Source organism: Conger conger, chromosome 14 (genome assembly GCF_963514075.1).
Source record: "Conger conger chromosome 14, fConCon1.1, whole genome shotgun sequence".
In the NCBI taxonomy this organism is placed as follows: Eukaryota; Metazoa; Chordata; class Actinopteri; order Anguilliformes; family Congridae; genus Conger; species Conger conger.
The window spans coordinates 26,149,420-26,175,813 of NC_083773.1; the positions used below are offsets into that span (position 1 = coordinate 26,149,420).

Below are 26,394 nucleotides of genomic sequence, written 5' to 3' on the forward strand. Positions count from 1 at the left end.
GCGCCTACGGTCAACTAGCCTATTATATTAGTTAGGTTGGAGTGTTTAGAAAAAGTGAAGTCAGGCCAAAGTTTTAACAGAATTATCGCTACATATTCTGCACATCAGTATCAACAGCAAAAACTGACCAATCACTGCTTTTATGCATCGTCCGATGCAATCATAAACACAAAGGAGTCGTTGGAGGAGATGATTACGCTCACAAATTAAAGTTGTTACAGCTAGCTCGCTAGCTAAAGAAAACGAGGAGCGTGGTGAGTAGAATATCCGGCCAAAAAGAACGCTTTTCAACATATGTTCGATACTATGATTGTGTTAACAAGCTGTATATATTTGTAAGTTTTACTTTTGCCGTGTTTCTGGTAGTACTCTTGCAACTGATTTAAAGTATGCTAATATAATAAGTATAATTAAGTTCGCAAAATTGAACAAATCAGTGGGCTATAATCTACTGAATTTAGCCATTTTACCATGTTGGCTAAACAAATGATGCTAGATCGACAAATATCTGGCTTGAGGAAATTGAATCAATATAGAAGCTAACTATTGAGGTTTTCGAAGTTGCGTCTCCGGCCTTTGAAGCTCTTCTGATTAATTAACAAAGAAAAGAGCCCTGACTATACACCACGTGTTGAGGAAACGCTTTCGTTATTGTAACCCCTCCAGCCATTAACGGAAGCTAACAAGGAACGGAAGACAATAACAGTCGCTAAAATTATTATACTTTTGGTTCATAGGGACCATTTAAATAGTATGTACAGTTATATTAAGGGGACACATTATCTTACCTAGGAAAGTGTCGACCTAAGTGGTAGCCTATTTCCCCAGGATGGTATACGCACATCAACTATTTTAGTTGCATAAAATTGAAACCGATTGTCCGTTTTCTTATTGTGGCTGAGGCATTCATTCTCAAATTATTGAAAAGCCTGAGTTCGTCACACGTATTAACTAGTTGCTTTTTTTCGTTTAAAGTAACTATGGTCTTTGACTATGGTATTTAATTATTGGATTTAAATATTCTAACGCCAGTGGGCCTTCCTGTAATCAAGGTGCCTCATTTATTATGTTAAAAATAATAATAATAATAATGCTACTAAAAATGCTACTGGTTATCTAAGACCAATCTTAGACCAGTCTGTACACCTGTTCAGGCGAGCTGATTGCATATCGGTCGGTCTGTTATGCAAATAAGTCATAATATGATACTGACAATTGAAATGATTGAGCAGTTCCTGAATCTTCTTGTTGTCCTACTATATTCCCGGCAGCTGCTGCTACAACATGAAATTATATAGTGTGTTCTGTCTTCTGTGTGGCCCTGCGGTTCACCTCAGGAATGTTGACTGAATTCTTTGTTGTCTTGCTAGATATCAGGTCAGATTCCCCTGCATGCCCCAAACCCCCCTCTCAAACAAACACACATACACACACACTCAATCTTCTGCTCAGGAACTCAGTAATCCCTGCCAAATGGGGAAAGTCAAACATAGAGTTCTTGCAATTAATGGTAAGTGTCACGAAATACAGGATAATTTAATTTATTTTTCATTATTTCATGAATGATAAATAATAGTGTAGGCCAGGGATGCTGGTTTTCCACCCTCCCTTTATCTGGGAGTTAGGTGTGGAGACCTAGTAGCACTAATTACCCAGGAGAAAAGAAAACCAGGGCTAGATCAGGATTTGAGGGCCAGAGTTCATCCCTGGTGTAGACACTAATCAGCCCAGTGATCTAGTGGCCAAATGCATCTCCCAGTCTGTGACATTAAACGACTGGTCCACAAGGTTTATTTGTTAATCTTATTTTTACCTGTATTATTTATTGGAGTGCTGTAGTTTATACTAACACTGAATGCATTTCTGTAGCTAAAGCACTACTGTATATATTTTTTTGTATTGTCATTAATGAGAGGCACTGTTACAAATAATGAGTAAAATATGGTTGTTTAAAGTCTAAGTGGAGTAGAGCTTAGGGCTGTGACGTGGGTCTGATTTGCCGTGTCTCCCATCCGTCAGGCTGGCCATGGCTCAGGAGGTGGGGCTGCAGTATGAGCCTGTGGCAGAGATTGGAGGTGGGGCCTATGGCACGGTGTATAAGGCGCGGGACAGGCTGAGCGGGCAGTTTGTGGCTCTGAAGAGCGTTCGAGTGCAGACTGACCAGGATGGTCTGCCCCTGTCTACGGTCCGGGAGGTGGCCCTGCTCAAGCGGCTGGAGCAGTTTGACCATCCCAACGTGGTCAAGTAAGATCACACCACTCACACTCGCTTCCGCTTATGGTCACTCACACTGGGACTCATGGTCGCACTGCCCCTCACACTCACACTCCCACTAACAACCACTCACACTGTCACTCACACTCCCACTAACGGTCACTCACACTGCTACTCACACTCCCACTAACGGTCACTCACACTGCCACTCACACTCCCACTAACAACCACTCACACTGTCACTCACACTCCCACTAACGGTCACTCACACTGCCACTCACACTCCCACTAACAACCACTCGCACTGTCACTCACACTCCCACTAACGGTCACTCACACTGCCACTCACACTCCCACTAACAACCACTCACACTGTCACTCACACTCCCACTAACGGTCACTCACACTGCCACTCACACTCCCACTAACAACCACTCACACTGTCACTCACACTCCCACTAACGGTCACTCACACTGCCACTCACACTCCCACTAACAATCACTCACACTGTCACTCACACTCCCACTAACAATCACTCACACTGTCACTCACACTCCCACTAACGGTCACTCACACTGTCACTCACACTCCCACTAACAGTCACTCACACTGCCGCTCACACTCCCACTAACAGTCACTCACACTGCCGCTCATGGTCACTCACACTACACACTGCCTCTCACTCTCACTCCCACTAACTGACTCGCACTGCCTCTTGTGGTCACTCGCACACAGTCATGGGTTCATTTGAATGTTCTGGGTTCCATCACAACCCCTCCGTGACCTTTTGCCGGCTGGCATATTTGCCCCAGATTGATGGACGTTTGTGCCACCCTGCGGACAGACCAGGAGACGAAGGTAACACTGGTCTTTGAGCATGTGGATCAGGACCTCAAAACCTACCTGGAGAAGGCGCCTTCTCCTGGGCTTCCTGCCAGCCAGATCCAGGTAAATCCAGTCTGACGGGCTTGACTGACCAAGTGCATATCATCAGGGTACACAGCTGCTTGTCAGAATAAGGTGCAAACGACATGGCACAATTTTGTGTCTGTGTGAATCAAGGATTTGCTTCTTGTGAATCAAGCATTTGCAACTTAATGTAACACCTCCTGATGTAGTGTACTCGCGCACCTTCTGAAGGAAGAGCTAGATGCCTTCAGAAGGTGCGCAGATCACTGCGCTCAACCAGCAGAAGATGTAAGGATACATGTGTGTTCAGCGGTTATACTTCCAACCATCTAACTTCTCCAAAAACGACGTCTCTCATTTTTATTATTATTTTTTCCTGTATGTGTATTTCAAATACACAATATCTTGTAAATACGATGGCTTCGGAGCTGCTGTAAGGTGTATTTCTTCACTTTGAAGGAGGTAGGCTACGGACTCCTGTAGGCTTCAATTATTTATGCTAAGCTAACACGTTATGCTAATATGAAACTGAGCACAAAATGAATGCATGGAAATGAAACCGAATGTCTGGGTAAGAAAATTATTGGTATTTTCCAAAATGTTGGTGTTTTCCTTTAAGTGCTTGGGTGGCTAACACTGGTCATGGAAGGGTAGTCCAGCTGGTTTTTGTGGTTACTTCACATGTAATTGATCCAATTAAGTAGTTGAATTGTTCACTTGCTTAGCTGAGTTTAAACCTGTTGATTTTACAGTGAAAACAAAAACCAGCAGACCCTGCAGATCTCCTAGATCAATGTTGACCACCACAACCAGACATTTTCTCTTGATGTTGCCTTAGCTTTGGATCAGCTAAGGTGCTCACGTGTTCAGTAAGGAAAGCCAGCTGCCATCTTTGTTGACAGGACCTAATGCGGCAGTTACTGTGCGGACTGACCTTCCTCCACTCCAATTGCATCGTCCACCGAGACCTGAAGCCAGAGAACATCCTGGTGACCAGCCGAGGACAGGTCAAGCTGGCCGATTTCGGACTCGCACGCATCTACAGCTGTCACATGGCCCTCACCCCAGTGGTAAATGCACCTCGAGGTTATGAACGCACACGCACGGACCCACGACTAATGGACAGGACTGTACAGAATGTGCCAGAAAAATGCATATGCAGTTTCACCCTTGCACCTCTTCCACCTCCACCCCCTTAGGTGGTCACTCTGTGGTACCGCGCCCCAGAGGTTCTCTTGCAGTCGTCCTACGCCACCCCAGTCGACATCTGGAGCACTGGCTGCATCTTCGCCGAGATGTTCCGACGCAAGTGAGTGACAGAGGATGAAGGATCTTAGATAATGTGTTTGGAGACGGAGAGCTTTCTCTGTTGTAAGACCCTCTGCAAAATGTATGCTCTAGTGCCTTGGTCCGTGACAAGCACAATCGGCATATTTGACCTGAATGCTCAAAGCGGCTGTTCCCATATTTTTGTGCCATGCCCTATGCTGCCCCCTGGTGGTGTGATTAAGTGCTGCAGGCCCTTTGTCTGTGGTCCCTCGATAAAAGGAGGTCTGAAAGAGGCCTTGCTTATCAATCTTGCTCAACACCAACTGCCACAACAGGCAGCCTGAGGGAGGGTCAGCCCAGGCCTGGTTAATCTCAAAGATTTGTGTCACAACCCCTCTGCTGCCGCTCGCCCCCACACATTCAGTTTAAAGACTGCCATACCGCATTCTCAGTGGTGTGGGTCGAAGGCAACATAGTTTGTTGTAATTCAGGTTATGATTAGCTAATTGTAGCCATTGCTTTATAGGGAATTCCGGTAACCTGTCCACAAAATGTTAATCCCGGATATAAGTAGGCTATAGTAAAACACTTGAATTATTTGAATTGATATGTTTATGTCCTTTGAGGTCTGTGTCACTCTACAGAATGTGTCTAGAGTGCATGTCTCGCTTTTTTTTAAAATAAACTTTCTGATGATCATCAGTTCTCAGAAAACTATCACATCCCTTTCCTGCAACTTTCACTAGTGATGTTTCTACATCAGAAATGACAAACTCATTTCAGTCATACAGGCCCACAGCGTCTGCAGGTATTTGTGGTCAGCAGCCAAAGTTATAACTTGAAGAAAACAATGTGGTCTCAAGTTACTGTTAAATGACCACTTAAGGGCTAAAACGCATTGGAAACCAGTAGACACTGCAGCCCTCACGGACTGGAATCTGACCTCCTTTCTCTAGAAAGTGTAACATTGGTTTGTCTTTGATTGAAGGAATCATGCTGGAGCTTTTTCCTCTCTACTTTTGTCTGTCTCAGGCCGGTGTTCTGTGGTGAGTCCGAGGTGGACCAACTGGGAAAGATTTTTGAGTGAGTATTGGGCCTGGGTGGCTTTGTGCGAGACCACCTGGCTGCTGGCCCTAACCACTCTGGTTTTCCGGATTCTTCTGCAGAGTGATTGGCCTACCAGCAGAAGAGGACTGGCCCACTGATGTCACGCTGTCACGGCGCAATTTCAGCCCTGTCAACCACCGTCCAATCACAGACTTTGTTCCTGAGATCAGCCCCCAGGGGGCAGACTTGCTGCTGGTAAGAGGATGGTGTACTGTTTTGAGTGTGTGGTAGGAATCAGTGGGCTTGACGAATGGTGGTTAAACTTGGCTTTGCTAGTAATGAATCAACCAATGACTTTATATGTCACTTGGTGCTAACATGCTGCTGTAGACTCTGTATCTAACCAATGTGTCCTAATTAAAAAATTGTTTTGCTATTTTAGGCCACATTGAGTTTTAAAAGTGATATCTTTCTATATGTGATGATGACCAACTAAACGTTTGTAAAACTTTGAAAATGTAATTCAAATCCATTATTTGTTTATAATTACGGTGTCATGTCATACAGAGATTATGGGTGAATCATTTACTGGGATGTAAAGTTGTAGCCAAGTGTTTTGCATTATTGACCTTTGGCTACACAACAGTCCTCACTGAGGACGTGTTGGGTTAATAACAGATGAAGAAGTAAGCCATCTGTGCACACAACTGTTTCTAAATGACCTTTTTTTTTCCTCCCCCTCCTCTCCCACAGGAGATGTTGGCCTTTGACCCTCTGCGAAGAATCTCAGCCCTGAATGCTTTGGACCATCTGTATTTTCAGGAGGGGTGATGAGGCGGGCAATGGTTGGGGAGGGGGGTCCAGCTGATGGGTTGGTGAGAGTCAGTGAAGGGTGTTTTGGAAGAAAGGGTAAATGACAGCTGCGGGGAGCGTAATGGCAGAGGGAACTGCACTGTAGTTGCAACCCAAACACCAGTAATTTCCAGATTTGGAACAATGCAATCCCTCATATCTATGAGCTTTTTTCTTTCTACAGGAAAGCCTGTGGGTCTCTAATGGTGCTCCATCATACTGTACTGCCTTATAAGAAGCAAGGGAAGACTGCAAAGGGGGTTGAGAGTGATAGACAAAAGCCGGGATGGAAAAGTGAGGGAAATACTTGAGTTGAATATCTTGGACCAATTTGTGGGAGAAGGAATCCAAAAGCAACCAGCAACTGAGGCTGGAATTCAGGCAACATTTGTCCTCCACTTTGACCAAGTGAAAAGTGAACAAAACCAGAAATCGCTGACACTTAACTTTCCAAACTAAAGGTCAAAGTTCAGGACGTGTGCCGATTGAATGCCTGTCTGAGTATCACCAACAGCCTTTTAATCCTGTATTTTATATTTTAAAGACATATCTGTGGGAATAATGGCGAGTGGCTTTTTCTTTTTTTTTTGTTGAATCATTTCAAACATTTGAATGGCTGAGTTAGTTGAGTGGGGGAATGAGCAGAGTGCGTCGGTTGCGCACACTAACGTCTTTGTAGATGGAGATTTAGCTGAATAATGCTTCTCTCTACACACACCCATCAGTCCCAGTTGCATTCCAGCATTTCATTCCACTCATACCTTTGGGGAAAACATTCCTTCACTTGCTAACCAAAATATGGGTATTGAGGCAACATACCGCAATGTTATGTATTAATATTACTGTGGTTATTAAATGCTGCTTTCCTTTCAGTGTCTGTTGTACAAGGAATGATTTCTTCTAGAGGGTTGCCTTGGGTTCTTGAATAATTTGAAAGAACACTTTATTTGCAGTGTGGAAAACTCAAAGTTCCAAATATATACAATAACATTTCACAGTAATTTAAAGAAGGCAACTCAAAAGAAAGTTTTGGATCTTGACATGTTTTAATAGGGGAAAAATATTTAAGTTCAGCAGGAAAACGAGTACAGTGTGCCCAAACGGGTTTAACATAAAAAAAAAAAAGTACAAGATAAGGAAGGAGGGGAATTACCTGCCATCACTCAACTCCTCCTGCCACACGTTCACACATCCAACAGCCCAGTACCTCCAGTCCAATAAATTACAAATAAACACCTAATGACTTGCTACTACTGTCCCTTTCTGATGAGTATGTATTTCCAGTTAAAGGTGGACATAATCAAAACCTGAGATTGATTAGGATGGCAACGCATCACAGAACCCATTTTGTTAAAGGGGGGCTGATGGGAGGTGGAGTCCAGAGATGATCAAACACGCTTGGAAATCTCAAGCTATAGACCTCGTCTCTGACTGCCCTCTGAAACAATGCGGGCATCTGAATGCATCCCAGGTCTCTCGTATGCTACATCACTGCAGTTGCTGGATGTGACAGTGAAGGCTGAAGATAGCAATCTCTGCCAAGAAAACAAGCTGTAAATTGTGGACAGTATTTAAAAAAATAATTACAATACAATGGCCCAGCTGCAACCATTAGCTGATTTCACACTTCTAATGAGCGCCGTGACAAGTACCATGCGATTGTTACATGCAGCCCAGTATTTAACAGGATTGCCCAATATCTGTATGCCAGCCTAACTGCAGTCAACTGATTTCAGATTTTACATTTGGCGTGACATCTGGTTTATGTCCAGACAACGTGAACTGGAAAGGCTGTTCAAAAGCAAACGGGTTCCTAAAAGGCAACCTGGCAACAGTTTGACACTCTACAAAACACCAGTTTTTCTGCAGCAGTTACATTACTGAATATTGCATACACACTTGATTTCCAATCTTGATAGCAATCCAAAAGCACTGAAATTAAGTCTCCCCACAGTAAAATAAAAGCAAATATCCATTTGTTACATAATATAATGTACATACAAACACATTTTCACTCGCATTGGGATACAAGGTGTGTGTTAAATAAGAAAATGGTTGCTTACCAACCAAATACCGCCATGCTAATCAGCTTGCTGCAACTGGACCAGAGCTGCTATTTTTCCCAATCTGGCAATATTCTTCTGCAGTACCAAAAACTTCAGAAACAAAAGTGCCATTAAAAAAAAACAAAACAAAAAAAACACTGACGTTAATAAGAACACTCAAATTACACATTTGGCAAAAATAACAATGACTATTAATAACAGTAAGAAAAAAAGTACATCAAGTTGTTTTCTTTAAGAATCCAACTAGGATCCAACCTAGCTGTTCAGTGCGAACTGCAGGGGTTTGGAGAACCCCACTTCCTGTTAACAAATGTTATTGTCTTTTGGCAACCAACCAACTGTAGGACAAATTCCTACATAACTAGCTAATGTTCTAATTGCTGTAAAATCATTGAAATGATTACACTTAATTTTAAAATGTACATTTGAGGAGTTTGTCATGAGGCTTGTGAGAATGCAGAATCTGAGAGAAGTTATTTGAAGATACTGTACAATAGAGCAGGAAAGGAGAGGGAACTGGGATTGTTCTGGTCATTTCCAACGCTCGTCGAAGCGCCCAGTGAGCTGAGAAGAGGAAAACATGAAACTATGATCTACTGTTTGGGCCTAACTGCACGGGGAAAGACATATCGCTTCGGAATGCAGACCAGCAGAACTATTAAACCAATACCCAGCTAAACGTTTCGATTCATCAGGCTCAGATAAAGGACCACTTCATCCTATAATCTAATTAACATAAAAAAAACACCATATTGAAGACCGAAGCTGCATTCGTACAACAGCAGCAAAATAAAACTAATTCCAAGTCGGGTTATAATAGGATCCTACTTTCGTGAAAAGCATTCAAGCATGCCTCTTCCAGTAAACAGAAGGCAACATTAATTGTATTCCACCTCTACGCAGGGATTATAACAGAACTAAGAACAAGAGTTTTAAGCCCCTTACGCATTACGCGTCTAATGAGCAAAAAGGACTGTTCTTCGTACTGTATCCTATATTCAATTCTCATTTTGGTACAGGCAAGTACTCCCTGTGGGTTAAATGTGAGCTAATCAGGTTGTTTACATTGTAGAGGGTTTTTGCACTTTGTCTAATTCAGCAAATTTAAAAAAATCTAACAAACAAAAAGAGCCCCTCAGAAAAGAGGGAGTGAGCTACTTGAACAGAGTGCGATGAAATGGTAAGTTTAACGTGTCCAGACTACCCATTTCGAGCGGCACGTGATAGATGCGTGTGGCTGTTGCCGAGGGAACGGCTCAGTTCAGTTCAGTTCTTCCCTGTAGACCGTGTTAGCCACGGGTCTCTCCGTGTGACCATCAGGCCAGAGGAAGAGAGGATTTGGCCACTCTCTATCCCCCAGTCCTTCCCACTGTGCTGAAAAATAAACATATCCATGGCGACCATGTCATTCTTGCAACTTGGCCAGATTTGGAACGTGGCAAGACATAACACAAAGATTTTCCTTTGCATGCCAAGCGTACGAACTTCAGGTATATACACAAACATATACATAAATAAAAACTGTATTCCTTGTGAGTGATTTTGTGTGAGGTCAGTGCATCAAAATGACCGGTCCTCGATCTTGTCCGAAAAGGGGTCCAGAAGAAAGCATTTAAGCGATGGGGATGATGAAACGCACAGGAGTGGGTCTATGGCAGAGGACTGCAGTACGGTGGGAATTGTGCAGTTCTGGGACAGCAAAATCCTTTCTTATCCCAAAAAGAAGGAATAATAAAAGAAAATAATAAAGGTCTGCTGCACTGTGAGTTGGCTATTCTGCCTGTACTGTGCTCACATCAAGGATGGCAGTAAGGTGGATGAAGGGGGCATGAGCAAAGCAAGCCAATGGTAGTGTTCAGAAAGGCAGAAATGCAGACGACCATCCAATCATACGTGAGGAAAGTAGCGCTTTAGGACTGCTGTGCAGACAGCCTTTGTGGAGCCTGCGTGTGCATTTTCAAGGCTTTGCTTGCAAAGGCCAAGGTTGTTTTGTACGGAGTAGGTTTTATAAACACACACGTCGGGTTTTACATGCGTGTCATACGTTACATATACGCATACATGGCTCACGTGTACAGTGTAGATAGGGCTCAGTACCAAATGGGCAAAAGAAGCTGTGGATTGTATATCCATTGGTGCGTTTGGCATTTGTCTCCATGTGTCAGATGAAGTTTGTGCAAATGTGTCTCAATGTGGCCATATCAATGAGTGTCTGCGTGTCTATGGGTTGCTTGTTATACATTTGTGCATTTATGGTATGTGTGTGTGGTTTCCCCCCCCCCCCCATATTCCCAGTGCATGTTTCTATAGAAAAGCGCTGGGATTGGCTCGGGGGTCTTTCTGGTTCCGGTAGCGTACAGCCAGCCACACGCCCAGGATCTGTAAGGGAAGCATACAGCATTAGTGATTGGGGGAAACGGACAGGGGGATGCTGGCGGTGGAGTTTTGCGTACAGTGGAAGGGGCTCACCTCGGTGAAACTGAAGAACAGCCCGACGCCCCCCAGGATCTTCAGCGCATCGCCAGAGTGCTGGAGCATCCGGTCCCCACAGGTAGAACACGTCCCACTGCTTTTACACAGCTGCAGGTGGAGTGGGAGGACAAGAGGCATGTCAGCAACACAGAAAAGACCAAGACCTTCACACAGTCTGAGAGGCATCATATGGCTTTACTGGAGTAGCAATCATAGCTTTCCTAGGGAACAGTTACAGCAGTGCATTGTAGAGGGTCATTGCCTTATTCAAGTCAGGGTTATTTAGCAAAATATTATTTAATGGTGAAATTTACTCTATTTCTTCATTAAGTGCACAGCTTATTAGTGTGAACAGGTATGGATGCGATACAGGACAGATTGTTGTTGTTAATAAGAAAGCAGGTGTTGGGCAGTTGGCCTTACTGCATTGCAACCCGCGGCGTCGGCTGTGAACTGCTCCTGGCTATCTGTGCGGTTCACCAGACCACAGCAGTCCAGCTGATGTTCCAGACTCTTCTTGGTGTTATCGCCCATCAGGTTCCATGAGGTGTTCAGCAGCTTCTCCTAGAGAGAGGAGGGAGGGAAGGAAGGGTCAATGTGACAGAAGAGTCAAAGCCAGTTTAATATCTTTTTTATTTTATTTTATGAATTGAGCAAATATGATGTCCCCCGTCATTGGTCCAGCTAAAATTCATCACCATCTGGAATTTAATCCCCAAATGCTGCAGCCAGGCCATTTCAACATTTGAAGTAAAAATAAAATATGGGATAAAAATTGAAGCATAAAAGACAACAAAACTCCTTCAGTGGGTAAACAATCAGAACCTCCAAGTGATATTACATATTTATATCAGAGTAATAGCCATTTCATTTTGTTGTTTTGTGTAGTCGGCCTATATACAGTATGTCTTTGTAGCAATATGTTTGGGTTTCTTCTAACTTTTTAAAGGAGACGGAAGTTCAAGCAAGGGTCGGTAATACTTATCTTTAAGGAATATACAGACTGAATTTGAAAGTGATTTGGAAACAATCCCATTTAATGCCAGTAAAGGTACTACATCAGACCAATGACTTGGCATCAGCCCTCCTTCATTGCCTAACCATTTCGCAGAAATGCTGGATAAGAGCATCTGCAACAAAAACATTTCTCACCTATAAACCAAAACCAGTCTGAAATTAAACTTGAAACTGTATGACAAAACCTCACATATTGAATGTAGTCACACAATTTATTTTCAAATTTAACATACATAAACCAGACATCAAATATTAAACAAGACGGTAATTCACAAAACCTTTATATAAAATGTAAGATTCAAACACATAAACACAACAATAAAAAGAGCAAACTAGCATTGCAAAGCCAATTTAAGCTGAATTAAAGTAAGAATGGTTCAAAGTGACTTGAAGTGCTTTGATAGGACTGCGTTGCGGGGTGCGAGGAGGAGGGTTACCTGTTGGTCCCGGTTCAAAGCCAGACAAGAGCAGGACACTCCGAACTGGAAGAGGAACACCAGGAAGAGAATGACCATATACTGAGAGAAGGTACGATCAAGGAAATCGAAAACCAACATGGTTCAACATCAGCAGCTCATTTTTACATGATCAAGACCTGTAAAACCAATGCACTGCATTCTGGTTAAGTGATGCAGAAGGACTAATGCTGGAACCCAATAAACATTTATTTTATCTTGACTAACAATTAGGAATCATTAAGATCAAGACTTTTAACCTACAGTTTTGATTCAGCATCATTCACCAAACTCAGTTTTAATGCCTCCGTTTTACATGCAAGTAAAAGTTCAGAAAACATGAAAACAAAAAATGGACACCATCGGTGGAAGAAAGGATACAAAGAAGAGCATGACTTGGTGGTGGTTGAAAGCGCCGATGAGGCCCACGATGGAAATGAGGAGCAGGAAGACGCCCACTGCGATCACCCCGCCAATGATGTGGATGCTGGAGACGATCCCGAAGCCCTTTCCCCAGGCTGCCACGCCAATGAGCAGCAGCCCCACCAGCTGGAAAGGCACAGAGCCGGAACACTGACTCACTAGCGCACTCACAGTACAGCATGGCCATGCCAAGAACTGGACTACCCTGTGCCCAGACACAATCCAAAAAAACTGAGAAATGTACACCTCCACAAAGACAATGTTCTAACCCTCACTGTATGACCAGTAATCAACTATTTTTGTGTGTGCATCAAAGATTAAACACAGAATAACTTGGGCTCATGTATATTAAGTAATATAGTTTGGGCAAGTGCTTTTCCTACTACTGTCCACAAAATTTTGATCCTTCATTACATTACAGTATTGGCATTTGGTAGACGCTCTTATCCAGTGACGTAGTTGATTAGACTAAGCAGGAGACAATCCCCGTTGAGCAATGCCCAACGGCTGTGCGGATCTTATTGTGGATACACCGGGAATCGAACCACCGACCTTGCGGGATCCAGTTATGTACCTTAACCACTACGCTAAAGGCTGCTACAGGTTTTCTGTTGTATTTATTTCAGAAACATGACAAGCTGGTTGGCGCCTTGCATGGCAGCCAATCGCCGTCTGTGTCTGTGTGTGTGTATGAATGGGTGAATGAGAAGCATCAATTGTACAGCGCTTTGGATAAAGGCGCTATATAAACGCCAACCATTTACCTCTTCTGCTCCTCTATTTCATAAACTACACATTCTTACTATTTATGACATCAACATTTTCTAAACATGTGTTTTAATTTATAAGATATATTCGATCAGATTTAGGGGCACAAAGTTATGGAATTACTTTTTCCACCTGGTGAGAAACTGTTCCTCCATAAGATGTTACAAAGGATAGTTAAAAGATCATTTAACTGCTGTTTTGTAACTATTTTTTGAAAAACGTACTGTTATCTATGTACCCCCTGTTTGTTTCACCCATAGTGACAATAGTAATGATACATGTCTCTGACTTGCCATTGCTATTGCTCTAGGAGTCAATACAGATGTATCAATCAATATTTATCATGCATGCAAACACACTTACATACACACTCACATGCACCAAAGGTAGACCATGGACATATCTTGCACCTAGAATACAATATATTATATATTATGTATACATTATTGTTGTTGTTATATATTTTGTTATTATTAGTTTGCCATCACTTTTATGTAGTTATATAATTTTTCCGTATGTTATTTTTTGTGTTCTTTATAAAACTGCGTTATTTTAACAATCTTTAGGTGGAGGCTTCAAATAAGCCCACTGGGCTTTCTGCCTCTTCCTGCACTGTTTATTATTTGCCATCTTTGTCAATTTTTGTTATATTTCTTTAAATGGTGCAAAATAAAACTAAACTAAAACTAAAACTAAACTAAGTACCCAAAAATAAGTAAAATGTGAAAAAAGTGAAGAAATTACTACTTATGGGGAAATACCATTATGTCCTGGAACAAGCCTACTGAAACTGAATTTGCTCTGGTAGCGTAGTGGTGAAGGTGCTTGACTGGGACCCAGAATGTTGGTGGTTCATTCCCTGGGCGACATTCAGCCCCGACAAAACGCAGCTAAACTTTTATTTAAACAAACGGTGGCGCGCTGAACATCCTGTTGCAAACCGTGGGCGGACTGACTGACATAGTAGTTTGCTCCAATGACGTTCTCCGACATAGGCCTACATCATTACTGATTCGGGCTACAAACCCGACACACCCACCAAACATACCTCAAGGCCTGTTGTAAGACTATACACACCGTTGGGAGAAAACATATGGTTCTACACAGAAACTGAAACAAAACGTTTTCAGATGAACATGAACATGCCCCTGGTGTAGCAAGGCCCTTAAACCCCGCTTTGCTCCAGGGGGATTATCCCCGTTTCGCTTTGTAAGTCGCTTTGGATAAAAATGTCTGCTAAATAACACATTATTTATCATTAATTAATTACAAAATACATACCTTGGATAATTTTGTATTGTATGTATACTACAGTCTTTCATCAGTAGTAGACGGTCTATTCTCATGAAACCATGACCATGAGGCAACCGAAAATGACATCACGTAGTAGACACAACAGATTCAGCTAAAAGTAAGCCTATTCATTGTCATGTGGTAGGCTATGCAATCCCTGAAGTTTTGAAGGGAGAAATTTGAGCGCGACACCGTTGCTTGTTTTTGGCAAGTATCACTTAAAACAAGATGCACATGAAAAAAGTTAGTAGAAATAATGTTGACGAGTGATCCGCGGCTGAAATATCACGTGGTTGATGTGACTGCTGACTACTGAGACCATGGGGAAGCGAAAGCAATTCAAGACACAGCCTTGTTCTCTCCTCGCGAACCAATGACCCAGAACAAGTGTAAACGAATTGAAGCCACCACATTACCTTATTTGCAAATGAAAGCACATGCTTACTAGACACTGCAGACGGGCTCATCGTCACAGGCATGTCCCTGTGGTGAACACTACCGGAATTGTGGTGCACTGTGGAGCCATTTCCACTTATCCTCGTTCAACAATGTTATCCATCCATCCATTATCTGAACCCGCTTATCCTGATCAGGGTCGCAGGGGGGCTGGAGCCTATCCCAGCATACATTGGGCCAAAGGCAGGAATACACCCTGGACAGGTCGCCAGTCTATCGCAGGGCACACACACCATTCACTCACACACTCATACCTACGGACAATTTAGACTCTCCAATCAGCCTAACGTGCATGTCTTTGGACTGTGGGAGGAAACCGGAGTACCCAGAGGAAACCCACGCAGACACGGGGAGAACATGCTAACTCCGCACGACAGGGATTCGAACCCAGGACCTCCTTGCTGTGAGGCGGCAGTGCTACCCACTGCACCATCCGTGCCGCCTCTCAACAATGTTATGTTTGACCTAATGCCAAGCCCCCCAAAAAGCTTCTAAAAAGTGCATACGTGGTAGCAAACAGGCTCTCAGTTCAACAATGTATGACTGAATCTAGCTCCAACTAGCTATGTGACGTCACGCGTACTCCCTGTTCAAACCCTTAAAATGAGCATCCACGTTATAAAGCTTTTCTACGAAAGTCAATTAATAACCAACTCTAATATGCAATTCCATAACCTAGCTAGCTAAAGTTAGCTAGTTGACTTCAAAACGATCAAATTCAGTGTAGTTCATTGCAAACGCAGCATATAACTCGCGTAGAGAACAGTAAAAAAAAAAACAATTGACGGAAAAACACCCGATTTAGGTGATCTTCAACAAAACGCTCAATCAAAGAATATTGTAGCAAACCAGCTAAAGCCATCAGGCGCGCGTGCAAGACAAAACCTTCTGTACGCGAAGTGACGTCACCTGGGGGCCTGTTGGTAAAGTGTAGCCATTTCGTAATCATTTTGCAGATCTTGTGATATTATTACAGCGCCCGTTAGCAATCACGCCAGTGAGGATTTATTTGGTAACTTCGTTAGCCACATGACATGAAAATCCTTGTATTTGGCAGTGTAACATTAAATAGATCTGGTCGCTAAATAACAAATAAAAGACAAGCGAACAAATGCAATGTAGCTGGCAGCGCTAGCTAACAGGCTGTAAAAGCTATAACGCCATAGCTAATGTAGCATGTACGTGTGAGCGTAGCCGCAAAACACCCAGGCAACGTAGTTAGAGCTATTTGGGAAACAAACAGTGGCAGTAACAGTAGTAATCCAGCCAATGTCCGTTAAGTTGTTTAAATATACAGCGTCCTATCTAGCTACACCGTCATATTACTTGATAGTAGGTTTGCCGTTAGCTAGGTTGTAAAGTAGCTAGACGAGCTACTGGTTACATTTTGGTAGCTAACCTAGACTTCCAGAACATGAATGTTAAACGTTATCGATTTGAAATATTATCTGAATCAGTCACTCACGAAGATGGACCAACCATCATCAGACATTAGTGCTAGCGGTACCGTTGCCATACGCAAGATGGATCGCTACCCATAGCCTATCTGTGATACTCACCATGTACACCACGTTAAGGGAACAAAGAGCATTTTTTGAACATGTAAATCCTCCACAAACCATCTTCAAAATGCTTGTTTATTCGTCCAACAAGCCGAAATAATGATTACTATGCTTTTATTTAGCCTGCTTCGTGTCTGTCCGTGAAAGTAGGCGGAGAGGCTCTCCTGGCCCTTGAATTCTGGAAACGGATTTCCTCCAAGCAGTCAGCCGGTAAACGTCAGTCAATTTCCCAATCATAGTAGTACCCACCCTCATACAATAACTGGATCCCTTTGGCTATTCAGACTTGAGTCCGCCTGCTAACTAACGCCCACTGAATAAAAACTCCACCCATCTCTATGTATCATTGGACAGCAAAGCCGTCGATATTCCGCTGCGGGCGAGGTTGGGGGTTATCCTAGGGCGTTTGCATTACATGATGTGATTGGCTGATGCGATCCATCGTGATGAATTTTAACGTATTTTCAACGCTGAAGGTACAGCTGAAGGTCTGTCTCGGTGTCTTTATTTTGCGTAGAACGTGATGTCTCCTCATCCGATGTGACTATAGAGCTCAAGCTTCTTTAAACTGCAGGGACCATAGGTTTTTCATCAACATCAGATTTTCAAGTTTATTGTAAATTCCTCAACATTGTTTACTACAGGCATTGTTTGATGGGGGCATCAAGCAATTGGTTTTCTTCATCTGGGTTGGAGCAGGTTGGTGCCGTGCATGGCAGCCAATTGCCGAGAGTGTGTGTATGAATGGGTGAATGAGAAGCATCAATTGTAAAGTGCTTTGGATAAAGGCGCTATATAAATTCCAACCATTTACCATTTACTTCTGTCCTTCCAGGTTTGTGTAACCAGCCCCCTGTTCTGTTCACTATGGTCCTCTGTTAGATAAACGGCACAGTCATTGCCCCAGAGAACTGAATTTCTTGCACGGCTGATGCATGCAAGCTGCAGGTGACTGATGATTAGAGCAGTCAAAAATCAGCAATGAGATGATTCCCTGCAAACTGAAGCCCTCCCTCCCTGGATGACACTGCACATTCAGTGTCAGCAATTGTGGAGGAGGGATATCCACAAGGTAGAAAACACTGTTTCAGATGCCATGCATGTGATCTGTCATAGATGCTCCATTGAGTCCAGATCATGGCATGTGGATAGCAGTGATGTCATGCTAATCAAACCAATGGATTACCACACATGCTCTGTGGATAGGAACATAATTCCTGGCAGGAAAGAAAAGCAGGAACTTGCCTTCTCTGGGGTTGTATCCACCTAAACCATGCCAGGCAAACACACCCATTACAGAGCCACCAGAACCCTTCATTCATCAAACCAATCACTCATGAGTATGTGCACTTGTCCATTTGTCGAGAACATGGCAAAGGGTGATTCATCAGACTATATGTCCACTGCTCAGTACAGTTGACAATCGCCTGTGCTGTTTACACCATTGTACTTGCAAATGTGCATTGCGGTTTGTGCACTGTAACTTGACTTTGTTATTCTGCTCTTTAGAGTTCTTGAAAGACCATCCTTGAAAAATTTCTTGCTCATACTAGACTGAAAATTGCAGTCAAATGATTTAGTTTCCCACCTGTTTTGGCCTTGCACCTCAAACTAATGCATGACAATCCTGATCCAGGAGTACATGCTTACAACCACACTTGCTTTTGTTGATTATGGCTTTCTTTCAGAATTCCATTTTCATCACTAATTGTCAAACATGTCCAAAATCATCCCTTTTTCAAAGACATTGAGGTCTCATTGTCTAACCATGCTAGCCATAATTATAAGCAACCAGGCCTGCCCATCATAAATAACTGTGCGTATTCTGGGATATGAGTTACTTAATTACTTCAGCATCCCTAGATCTTACTTCATTATGATTCCTGATATGGCCTGTTTTTCTATGTGAGCTAAACTGCTCGGACATTTAGTCATGTTTATTACTTATTTTGTCTTTAATGGTAATATACACTACATCTATTATTATTCTCTGTCGGAGAGGGGTGGCATAGGATGCACGGACACAGGTAAGCCATGCAGACTAGTTATCCAATGGTGTGACACTGAGGAATGTTCTTTGTTTTTGGAAAGAAGATATCATTCTCCTAAAGGCCGCAATTTGGATTGCTTGTAAAGATAGCCAATTCTCTTTGTACCTGGCATGTGTACTGTTTGACAATCTGTGGATTGTCCCTGCCTTATAAAATGTTATTAGGGGTTGTTACATACCATATATATATATATATATGTATATATATATATATATATATATATATATATATATATATATATATATATATATGGTATATAGGCAGAGATCAAGCAGTGGTGCTGAAGAACAGGAAGGTAGAAGGGCTGGAGACAGGTACAGGATCTGAGGGGCTGGAGCAGGGCTTGGACAAGGTGGGTAAGATGGGCAGGAGGGCTTGAAGGGAGACAGGTGAGGCAGGCAGGACGGGGGAGACACAGGCCTTGGAAAAACGAACTTTGGAAACAGGTAAGGCGCAGGGTGGAAAGTACAGGGACTCACGCACAAATGCAGGGCACAAGACAATCTGGCACAGAACCAATAAACGGGCAATATGCCACACTAATGACTAGACAACAGCAGATGGGACAGTTACAAGAGAGGAAACATATCAGGTGTGGACAAGAAATTGTGAGGAACGAAAAAGGTGAAACGGAATACAACCACAGAAAACACTTAGAAATGGAGAAACCAGTAAATGAATTAAGACACAGAGGCATGCGACATGGCACTTACAAATGCCTTTACTGGAATTTTATGTCCAAAAAAACATAGTAGTGGGGGCCGCAGTGTCTACAGGTATTTGCTTCTACCGCATGCTACACCACCTGATTTGGCTTGGTTCAGATAATGAGCTAATTAGTGAAATCAGGTGGTGTAACACATGGTAGGAGCAAATACCTGCAGACACTGTAGCCGGCAGAACATGGAGTTGAGTAGCACTCTATTCCTGGCATCAACAGGAATTGTTCAACAGAAACACAAAAGTTGTGTTTGGCACTTTTAAAATGCTGGTTTGTTTCTGGTGTGCACGACTCAAATAAAACATACATTCTCTGTGTGTCTTTGTTGCAACCTCTATACATGTCAGAGATTATGCTGTACACAAACATGAATTCAGGTTTCCTCACACTGCCTTTTGTGCTCAAAATCTATCCAGCAGGGGGAGTAAGTGGCTAATTATTTCTCTGAGCAAAAAAAGGTTGGGCATGATGCAAAATAACCATTGTCTAAGGGCCTTATGCATCTTAGGGGTCTCTTGTGAACTTCACATTAACACAAAATAAATAAACTTGTATTAGCAAGCTTCCAGGTTGAGGAAACCATCATCAAGCATTAATGAGACTGTTATCACAATGAAAAAAAAAACACGCACACACAAAAGAGCCAAATACAACCTATAATTTTAAGAGCACTTTGACTCGTCCAAAACTCATAGATGACTAAAACCTTATAAGTGTTGTACTTGTAAAATGTGAAAGACTAAAAATGTATTGGCTCTTGACAGTCTTATTCTTGACCTGTATCTTGAATTTCAGTGATAAGGATCATTTTTAGCAGCCTGAACACTACCTGCCAAACCAGTTCCTGAGGAGCATGAGAAGAAAAAAATTAAATATTTTCACATATATTCTTGCACACAATCGAAAGACAAAAAAGTATATATTCCAATAATTATCTTTGCAAACACTTTCACTGCGCCCCTCTCACACAAATAGCCTACATTTCTCAACTGATCAACGGCATTAGTAATAAGTTGTAAAATGTTCTCAGACATACTCCTCTGGGTTGTTGGGACAAATGCTAAGGTTAAGGCCTTATATTTTAAGGTCATTCATTCATGTTTCTCGTAAATTTTGAATTGGGATGTTGACTAATATATACTTCCAATTGCCTGCTCATAATATGCTGTGTAATGTATAACCTTAAGGTAGCCTATTGTTCTATTTTAAATAATACAGATGTGATTAGGCATATCAATAACATTGAGTGACGGGGTTCGCCATCAGGTGTCAGGACTTTACAAAATAAGAGAATCCTACACACAGGCACAAACACTCTAATCGTTTAAAATCAGGAAGTAAAGCAAGGACTCAGTCGGCTGAAAAAGAATGGACAGTTTGCTGTTTTGAAAGACGTACTTAATTTCAAATCTTTTTTTTAAAGTAATGCTTTAGTTAACGCAGGGAGGTTAAGACTGCTTTGCTGTTAAGATCTTCTTGGGATGCAAAGCTTGGATGGATAACGTGTATTGTTTTTGCAAAGAGACTTCACGAACGTCAAAATGAACTGTGTCAAGGTGTCGCATTCAAGTGCGATTCGTGCGGAGGTGAAGCGGCACGAAACGATGAAGAAAAGCATCACTAAACTTTTCAAACAACTGGATAAAATTGAGGATGAGCAGCTCCGCGTGGGGCTGAAACTTTGTCTCCATGGCGTCCAAGGTGAGCAACCTTCCGTGACAGGTGTACAGTGAAACGTGGCTTGATTTCTAGATTTAAAAAAAAAATGTTACTACCCTATATTCAGCCGTAGTCTAATTTGCTCTTCTTTAGATGTCTCTGGCATTACATTTCAGAAATAGAAACCCACATAGTTCCACGTCAGTATACACAGATACCTGGGAATTCAGTAATTTATATTTATATCAACGGCTGATGTGCATTGTTAACTCATATTATAATAGCATTTACAGCATGTAATTCCACAGACGTTCAGTATCAGACGGTTTGAAAATTACAAAAAATAGTCAATGTAATTGTGTGGGAATTGAGGTATCTCTTTTATGGATTAAGACTGCGGATGGCCTTGTCCCATTTCCACCAAGTAAAACTGTATATAAAAAATGCAAGTTCAAAGACTGTTGGAAGTGTTGTTCTTGTCCTAATGCAGAAAGAGTCATCAAGTGTCACCAGAGAGAGAGAGAGAGAGAGAGAGAGAGAGAGAGAGAGAGAGAGAGAGAGAGAGAGAGAGAGAGAGAGAGAGAGAGAGAGAGAGAGAGAGAGAGAGAGAGAGAGAGAGAGAGAGAGAGAGAGAGAGAGAGAGAGAGGTGGGGTGGGGCTCTCACAGAGAGGTTATCTTTTAAATGTTAGTGACTGTCTGTTACTAGTTGACATTCAATATCTTTCTTTTTCGCAGCTTAGGCTAAGATTCAGTTATCACTGTTTGATTAAGCATGGAAATGGTTGCATAATCAATCACATACACCTAGTTTCTAGCATACATGTTTGCGAGTAAGTATACCTATGAATGCATAGACCTATTATACTGAAATTATGAGTTTAGTTATTTTTTCTGTGCTGGCAGTAGCGATACAGTATGAGTCCCTGTGGGAATAAGTGGGAATGATTGACTTTTCAGAGAACTTCAGAGAACACAATTGTGTGGATACCAGACAGTGAGTCTAATGAAGAGGAACTTTAAAAATGTAGACTTCCTATTAATAGTGCCCTTGAATGTTGCTTAAACTCAGACTGAGCAGAATAAACACCCCGGGAGCTGTCAAGAACTTAATACCCTCTATTTTTATTTGAGTAAAAATTGTTCACTTTGCTGTATTTGTTGTGAAGTCTCTATCCCCAGAAGTGTCCCACCTCTAAAGGAGACTTATTTTTCACCCAGGCATACAAAACTACTTTGACAATACTGAACACTGAATGCAACATTTGAAAAGAGTGTGCACTAGAACCTTCTTCCATGCTTTTGAGATGAGTAATTAGCCATGATGTGATCTCAGCTGTGGCAACTTGAACTCTGATAACTTCGGCTTCCTGTCTGTACTATCGTGCACTTCCTGTCTGTTGTGGCACTGACTAAGGGAGGCACCAGCACACAAACACATCCTTGTTGCCCTGGCTTCAAGCATGAGCCTGATGTCCACATCCTGTACCGTTTAAGAAACAGCCTGTGATATGCTCTGAATGCAGAAGTGTACAGTAGTGTACTGTGTTCTTTGTTTTCAGTGAATGTTGTCCTGAGCATTTCTCAAGTTCTCCAAAATACTGCCAATACGGAAAGAAATACACAACACCTAGCCTTTCTTTCACAATGTGGATAGCGTTGTAGAATTCAGTCTTCCTCCCTTTTAATTATTATCCTTTAAACTGTGTGATGATGAGACACATGCCCAAAATGGCTGCCTCTTGACCCAAGGTAAACCCCTTTCCTGTACCTTTAATGCAATATGTACCCTACAGGCCCAAGTGAATGTAGACTGGAGTCTATTGGTCACAGTATCACCCAGTGAGTGAGGCCTTCATTTGGCAGGGGTGACCATTGCACAAGGGTGACCCCTCTGCTTTATCAGGGACCTATGATCTCACTTCCCCAGCCACAACAGTTTAGTCCTTTACCACAGTAACCCTTGCTCTTACTGTAACTGGTTTCACACATGTGGTAGCGTGTGCCCTTCTGGGTCGAGGGAGCATGTACAATGTACAAAGGTACACTCAGTGAGCACTTTATTATGTCATTATTAGACTTATTTTTTAGACTTATTGGTCTTCTGTTGCTGTAGCTTATCCAAAGAGGTTTGGCACATTGTGCATTCAGAGATGCTCTTCTGCATACCACTGTCATCTTCCTGTCAGTTTTGTCCAGTCTGGCCCTTCTCCTCACACCATTCTTTACAAACTCTAGAGAATGTTGTGCATGAAAATCCCAGGAGATCAGTAGTTTCTGTCAGTAGTCTGGCACTAACCATCATTCCGGGGCAGCCTGTAGCGTAGTGGTTAAGGTAAATAACTGGGACACGCAAGGTCGGTGGTTCTAATCCTGGTGTAGCCACAGATCCGCACAGTGGCTGGGCCCTTGAGCAAGACCCTTAACCCTGCATTGCTCCAGGGGAGGATTGTCTCCTGCTAATCAACTTTACATCGCTCAGGATAAGAGCGTCTGCCAAATGCCAATAATGTAATGTAATGTAATTCCACGGTCAAAGTCACTTTTCATCATCACATTTCTTCCCTATTCCGACATTTGGTCTGAAAAACAGCTAAACTTCTTGATCATGTCTGCATGCTTTTATGCATTTAGTTACTGCCACATGATCGGCTGATAAGATATTTGGATATTTGGAAGATATTTTGATGTACTGGTCTACCATAAAGTGCTCAGTCAGTTTACAATGGATGGACCTATCAAATTCACTGCACCTTCCAAAAACTAATAATAAAATAAAAAAATAATAAAATGGCTGCCACAGAGCAGTTTTAGAAAACAGGGGCACGGTAGACTAGACAAACTGTGACATTCACTTCATATTCAGCTAAATTAATGTACTGTACTGTAAATTGCAAAACTGCAATATAAACAAATGGATCTGATCAGCCTCAGTTCAGCACCGATGCGTGGATATTGCTGTATGTGTGGATAAGTCTGTCTTAACCCAAGTATATTAACCCTGATTCAGATATTTTACACATTGGTTATGGATGTTGGTGATGCATTATTCTAAATCTCTAAATATCTACATCCCCTGTTTTAGGGATTTGAATATGAATTTGAATATGAATGTGTGTCAGCGCAGCATAATTGTGCTGCATTAGAAGACTGCTGTGACTGCATGTGACAGTACATTTGCTGTAACCACGGCTGATGCTGATGTCTAACATCCCAGTGCGTGTTGCTATGGAGGCTTGAATCTGTGCCCCTGCAGAGCTGGCCTATTTCTTGTCTGCCACTCAATCACTACCCTCAAACCCACTTCCTTCCAGACGCGAAAGCCAGCCATCTCTAAGCTCCTCCCTTGCCTGTATCAGTCTAACCTGGCACCATCCTGCATCCTGCCTATTCTGCTATCTTTCTCCTCTCCCTTACTCTTTTGTTTTCTGTCGCTCTTGTACTCCATGAATTGAGCATGTATTGTTATTGTGGGCCCACAAAGCTAACTTCTGTAAAGCCTGACTGATACACACAGGCTTCCTCTCTGGTCAGCACATTGGAGCTGTTAACTGGAAGCACATGACAGAACACAGAAAATGCATTTTTATTTTTAATTTAATCAACTTAGGTTCAAACCTTCTGTTACACGCACAGCAAAAAAGCAGTAAAACTGAGGCAGTTCTAACATCCATACCAGACACAAAAGAACCAATGAAACCTGTGGAGAAAAACAGGGAGAAGAGTGTGTCTAAGGCAAAATATAAAACCCAAAAAGGTTCTCTTTGGAACAAGGGTGATGAGAATTATAAGCTAAAGTTGGCAACAAAGGCACTCGATTTGGATGTGATAAAAAGCCTTTATTAGACGGCCAATACATTGCACAGGTGTGCAGGCTTACATAGGTGGGTGGTGTGTGAAGGGGCAGAGTCAAAGATGTGGGAAGAAGCATCCGATAGAATTTCAGATAGAATGGCTCGAGACCCAGTGAGAAAGAAGAACCCACACATCATTGCAAAAGAGCTGCAAAAAAGAGTAGCAGACACAGGTCTCGCAGTTCACAGGACAACAATACAACATACTTTAAACAACAAATATCTACATGACGGAGTTACCAGAAAGAAGCCTTTCCTATGACCTCACCACAAAACATTGAAAAGCCTGAAGCCAACAATGTGCTTTGGACTGACAAAACCAAAATTGAACTTTTTGGCCACCAACAAAGGTATTTTTCGAGAAAAAAGGGTGAAGTCCTTGTCGACTGTTAAGTATGGAGGTGGATCCATTATGCTTTGGGGTTGTGTGGCAGCTGGGGGCACAGGTAATATTGTACAAGTGGAAGGAAAAATGGATTCCACCAAATTTCAAGAAATTCTGCAGGCTAATGTCCAAACATATCCCAGCAAGACAATGATCTGGATGAAGGTTTTGGAATGGCCACCACAGTCCCCATACTGAAAATCTGTGAAGAGATCTCAAACATGCTGTACATGCAAGGATGCCAAAGAATATTCTCAAAAGCGAGAATTGAAAGACTCTTAGCAGGCTACAGGAAGTGTTTGCATACTTGTTATAGTTGCCCAAGGAGGAGTTACAAAGTGCTGACAGAGTTTCCAAATGTTTGCACAGGGCCTTTTTCTTTTTTTATTATTTGAAAAGAATTAAAATGAAAAGTAATGTTGCTTTAAAATGTAAAAGAATGTGTCCTGCTTAACTTTGTGCCATTTAGAGGTCAGGTTCACTTTTGTTCAGTTAGATATTGATTGTAAAAGGCTTTATGAACAGAGGCGCCCAAATTTTTGGCAGCATGGTATGGGTAAATTAAGAAATTATCCTCACTTTTGGTTATTGCAATCTGCTTGTTTAAAATGTGAAATATGCGGCATTGTATTTTCAACAGTTTCAACATTTTCAGCAGTATTTTCAACAATTACAGTGTGTTCTAGAAGAGCACACAGATACTGTATGGCCATGTTGGATTTGTCCTCTCCTTCCTGCACAGTTACAAATGAATAGGCCTTCATCACAAAATCTCACTTATGACTTTGAATTCGGAGTCAGTGTTGTAAAAATGTGACCTGTCTGTTTCTATGTCCCCCATAACTGAGCATTGTGTGGGCGGCTCCCTGACAGACTATGTGACTGGGAGGTGCACAGTTTCCCAATTGCTCCATCTGAATTG

The 26,394-nt window shown here is 42.2% G+C and overlaps 3 protein-coding genes across 5 annotated transcripts in view; 2 read left to right on the forward strand and 1 right to left on the reverse strand.

The window, feature by feature from the left end:
* Nucleotides 1–7,164, forward strand: cdk4 (cyclin dependent kinase 4). Its single transcript, XM_061218846.1, has 8 exons — nucleotides 1–254; nucleotides 2,020–2,244; nucleotides 3,028–3,163; nucleotides 4,027–4,194; nucleotides 4,324–4,433; nucleotides 5,426–5,476; nucleotides 5,560–5,695; nucleotides 6,194–7,164. Exons 2-8 carry the CDS (start codon nucleotides 2,027–2,029, stop codon nucleotides 6,269–6,271), a joined length of 897 nt encoding a protein of 298 aa, XP_061074830.1. The 5' UTR covers nucleotides 1–254; nucleotides 2,020–2,026; the 3' UTR covers nucleotides 6,272–7,164.
* A 155-nt stretch (nucleotides 7,165–7,319) lies between these two features.
* tspan31 (tetraspanin 31) lies at nucleotides 7,320–17,040 on the reverse strand. The gene is made up of 6 exons (XM_061218847.1): nucleotides 16,802–17,040; nucleotides 12,684–12,851; nucleotides 12,285–12,365; nucleotides 11,254–11,394; nucleotides 10,828–10,938; nucleotides 7,320–10,737 (listed from the first exon to the last, which is right to left on the reverse strand). Exons 1-6 carry the CDS (start codon nucleotides 16,862–16,864, stop codon nucleotides 10,663–10,665), a joined length of 639 nt encoding a protein of 212 aa, XP_061074831.1. The 5' UTR covers nucleotides 16,865–17,040; the 3' UTR covers nucleotides 7,320–10,662.
* Nucleotides 17,041–20,914: 3,874 nt separating this feature from the next.
* The window catches only part of agap2 (ArfGAP with GTPase domain, ankyrin repeat and PH domain 2), a 32,357-nt gene continuing 26,877 nt past the window's right edge, over nucleotides 20,915–26,394 (forward strand). For all 3 annotated transcript variants that reach the window (XM_061220056.1, XM_061220057.1, XM_061220058.1), the window contains exon 1: nucleotides 20,915–21,277. In XM_061220056.1, coding sequence (XP_061076040.1) covers nucleotides 21,118–21,277 — 160 coding nt within the window. In that variant the 5' untranslated portion in view covers nucleotides 20,915–21,117. The remainder of the gene's footprint in view (nucleotides 21,278–26,394) is intronic.

What these genes read in the sequence shown, in the direction of transcription:
- cdk4 (XM_061218846.1), top strand. Translation starts at nt 2,027, where the DNA reads ATGGCTCAGGAGGTGGGGCTGCAGTATGAGCCTGTGGCAGAGATTGGA. An exon ending in ACATGGCCCTCACCCCAGTG is followed by an intron (nt 4,195 to 4,323) that starts GTAAATGCACCT and finishes CCACCCCCTTAG; the next exon opens with GTGGTCACTCTGTGGTACCG. An exon ending in CAACTGGGAAAGATTTTTGA is followed by an intron (nt 5,477 to 5,559) that starts GTGAGTATTGGG and finishes ATTCTTCTGCAG; the next exon opens with AGTGATTGGCCTACCAGCAG.
- tspan31 (XM_061218847.1), bottom strand. Translation starts at nt 16,864, where the DNA reads ATGGTTTGTGGAGGATTTACATGTTCAAAAAATGCTCTTTGTTCCCTT. An exon ending in CTTTGAACCGGGACCAACAG is followed by an intron (nt 11,395 to 12,284) that starts GTAACCCTCCTC and finishes TCCTCTCTCTAG; the next exon opens with GAGAAGCTGCTGAACACCTC. An exon ending in TGTTCTTCAGTTTCACCGAG is followed by an intron (nt 10,738 to 10,827) that starts GTGAGCCCCTTC and finishes CTTCCCTTACAG; the next exon opens with ATCCTGGGCGTGTGGCTGGC.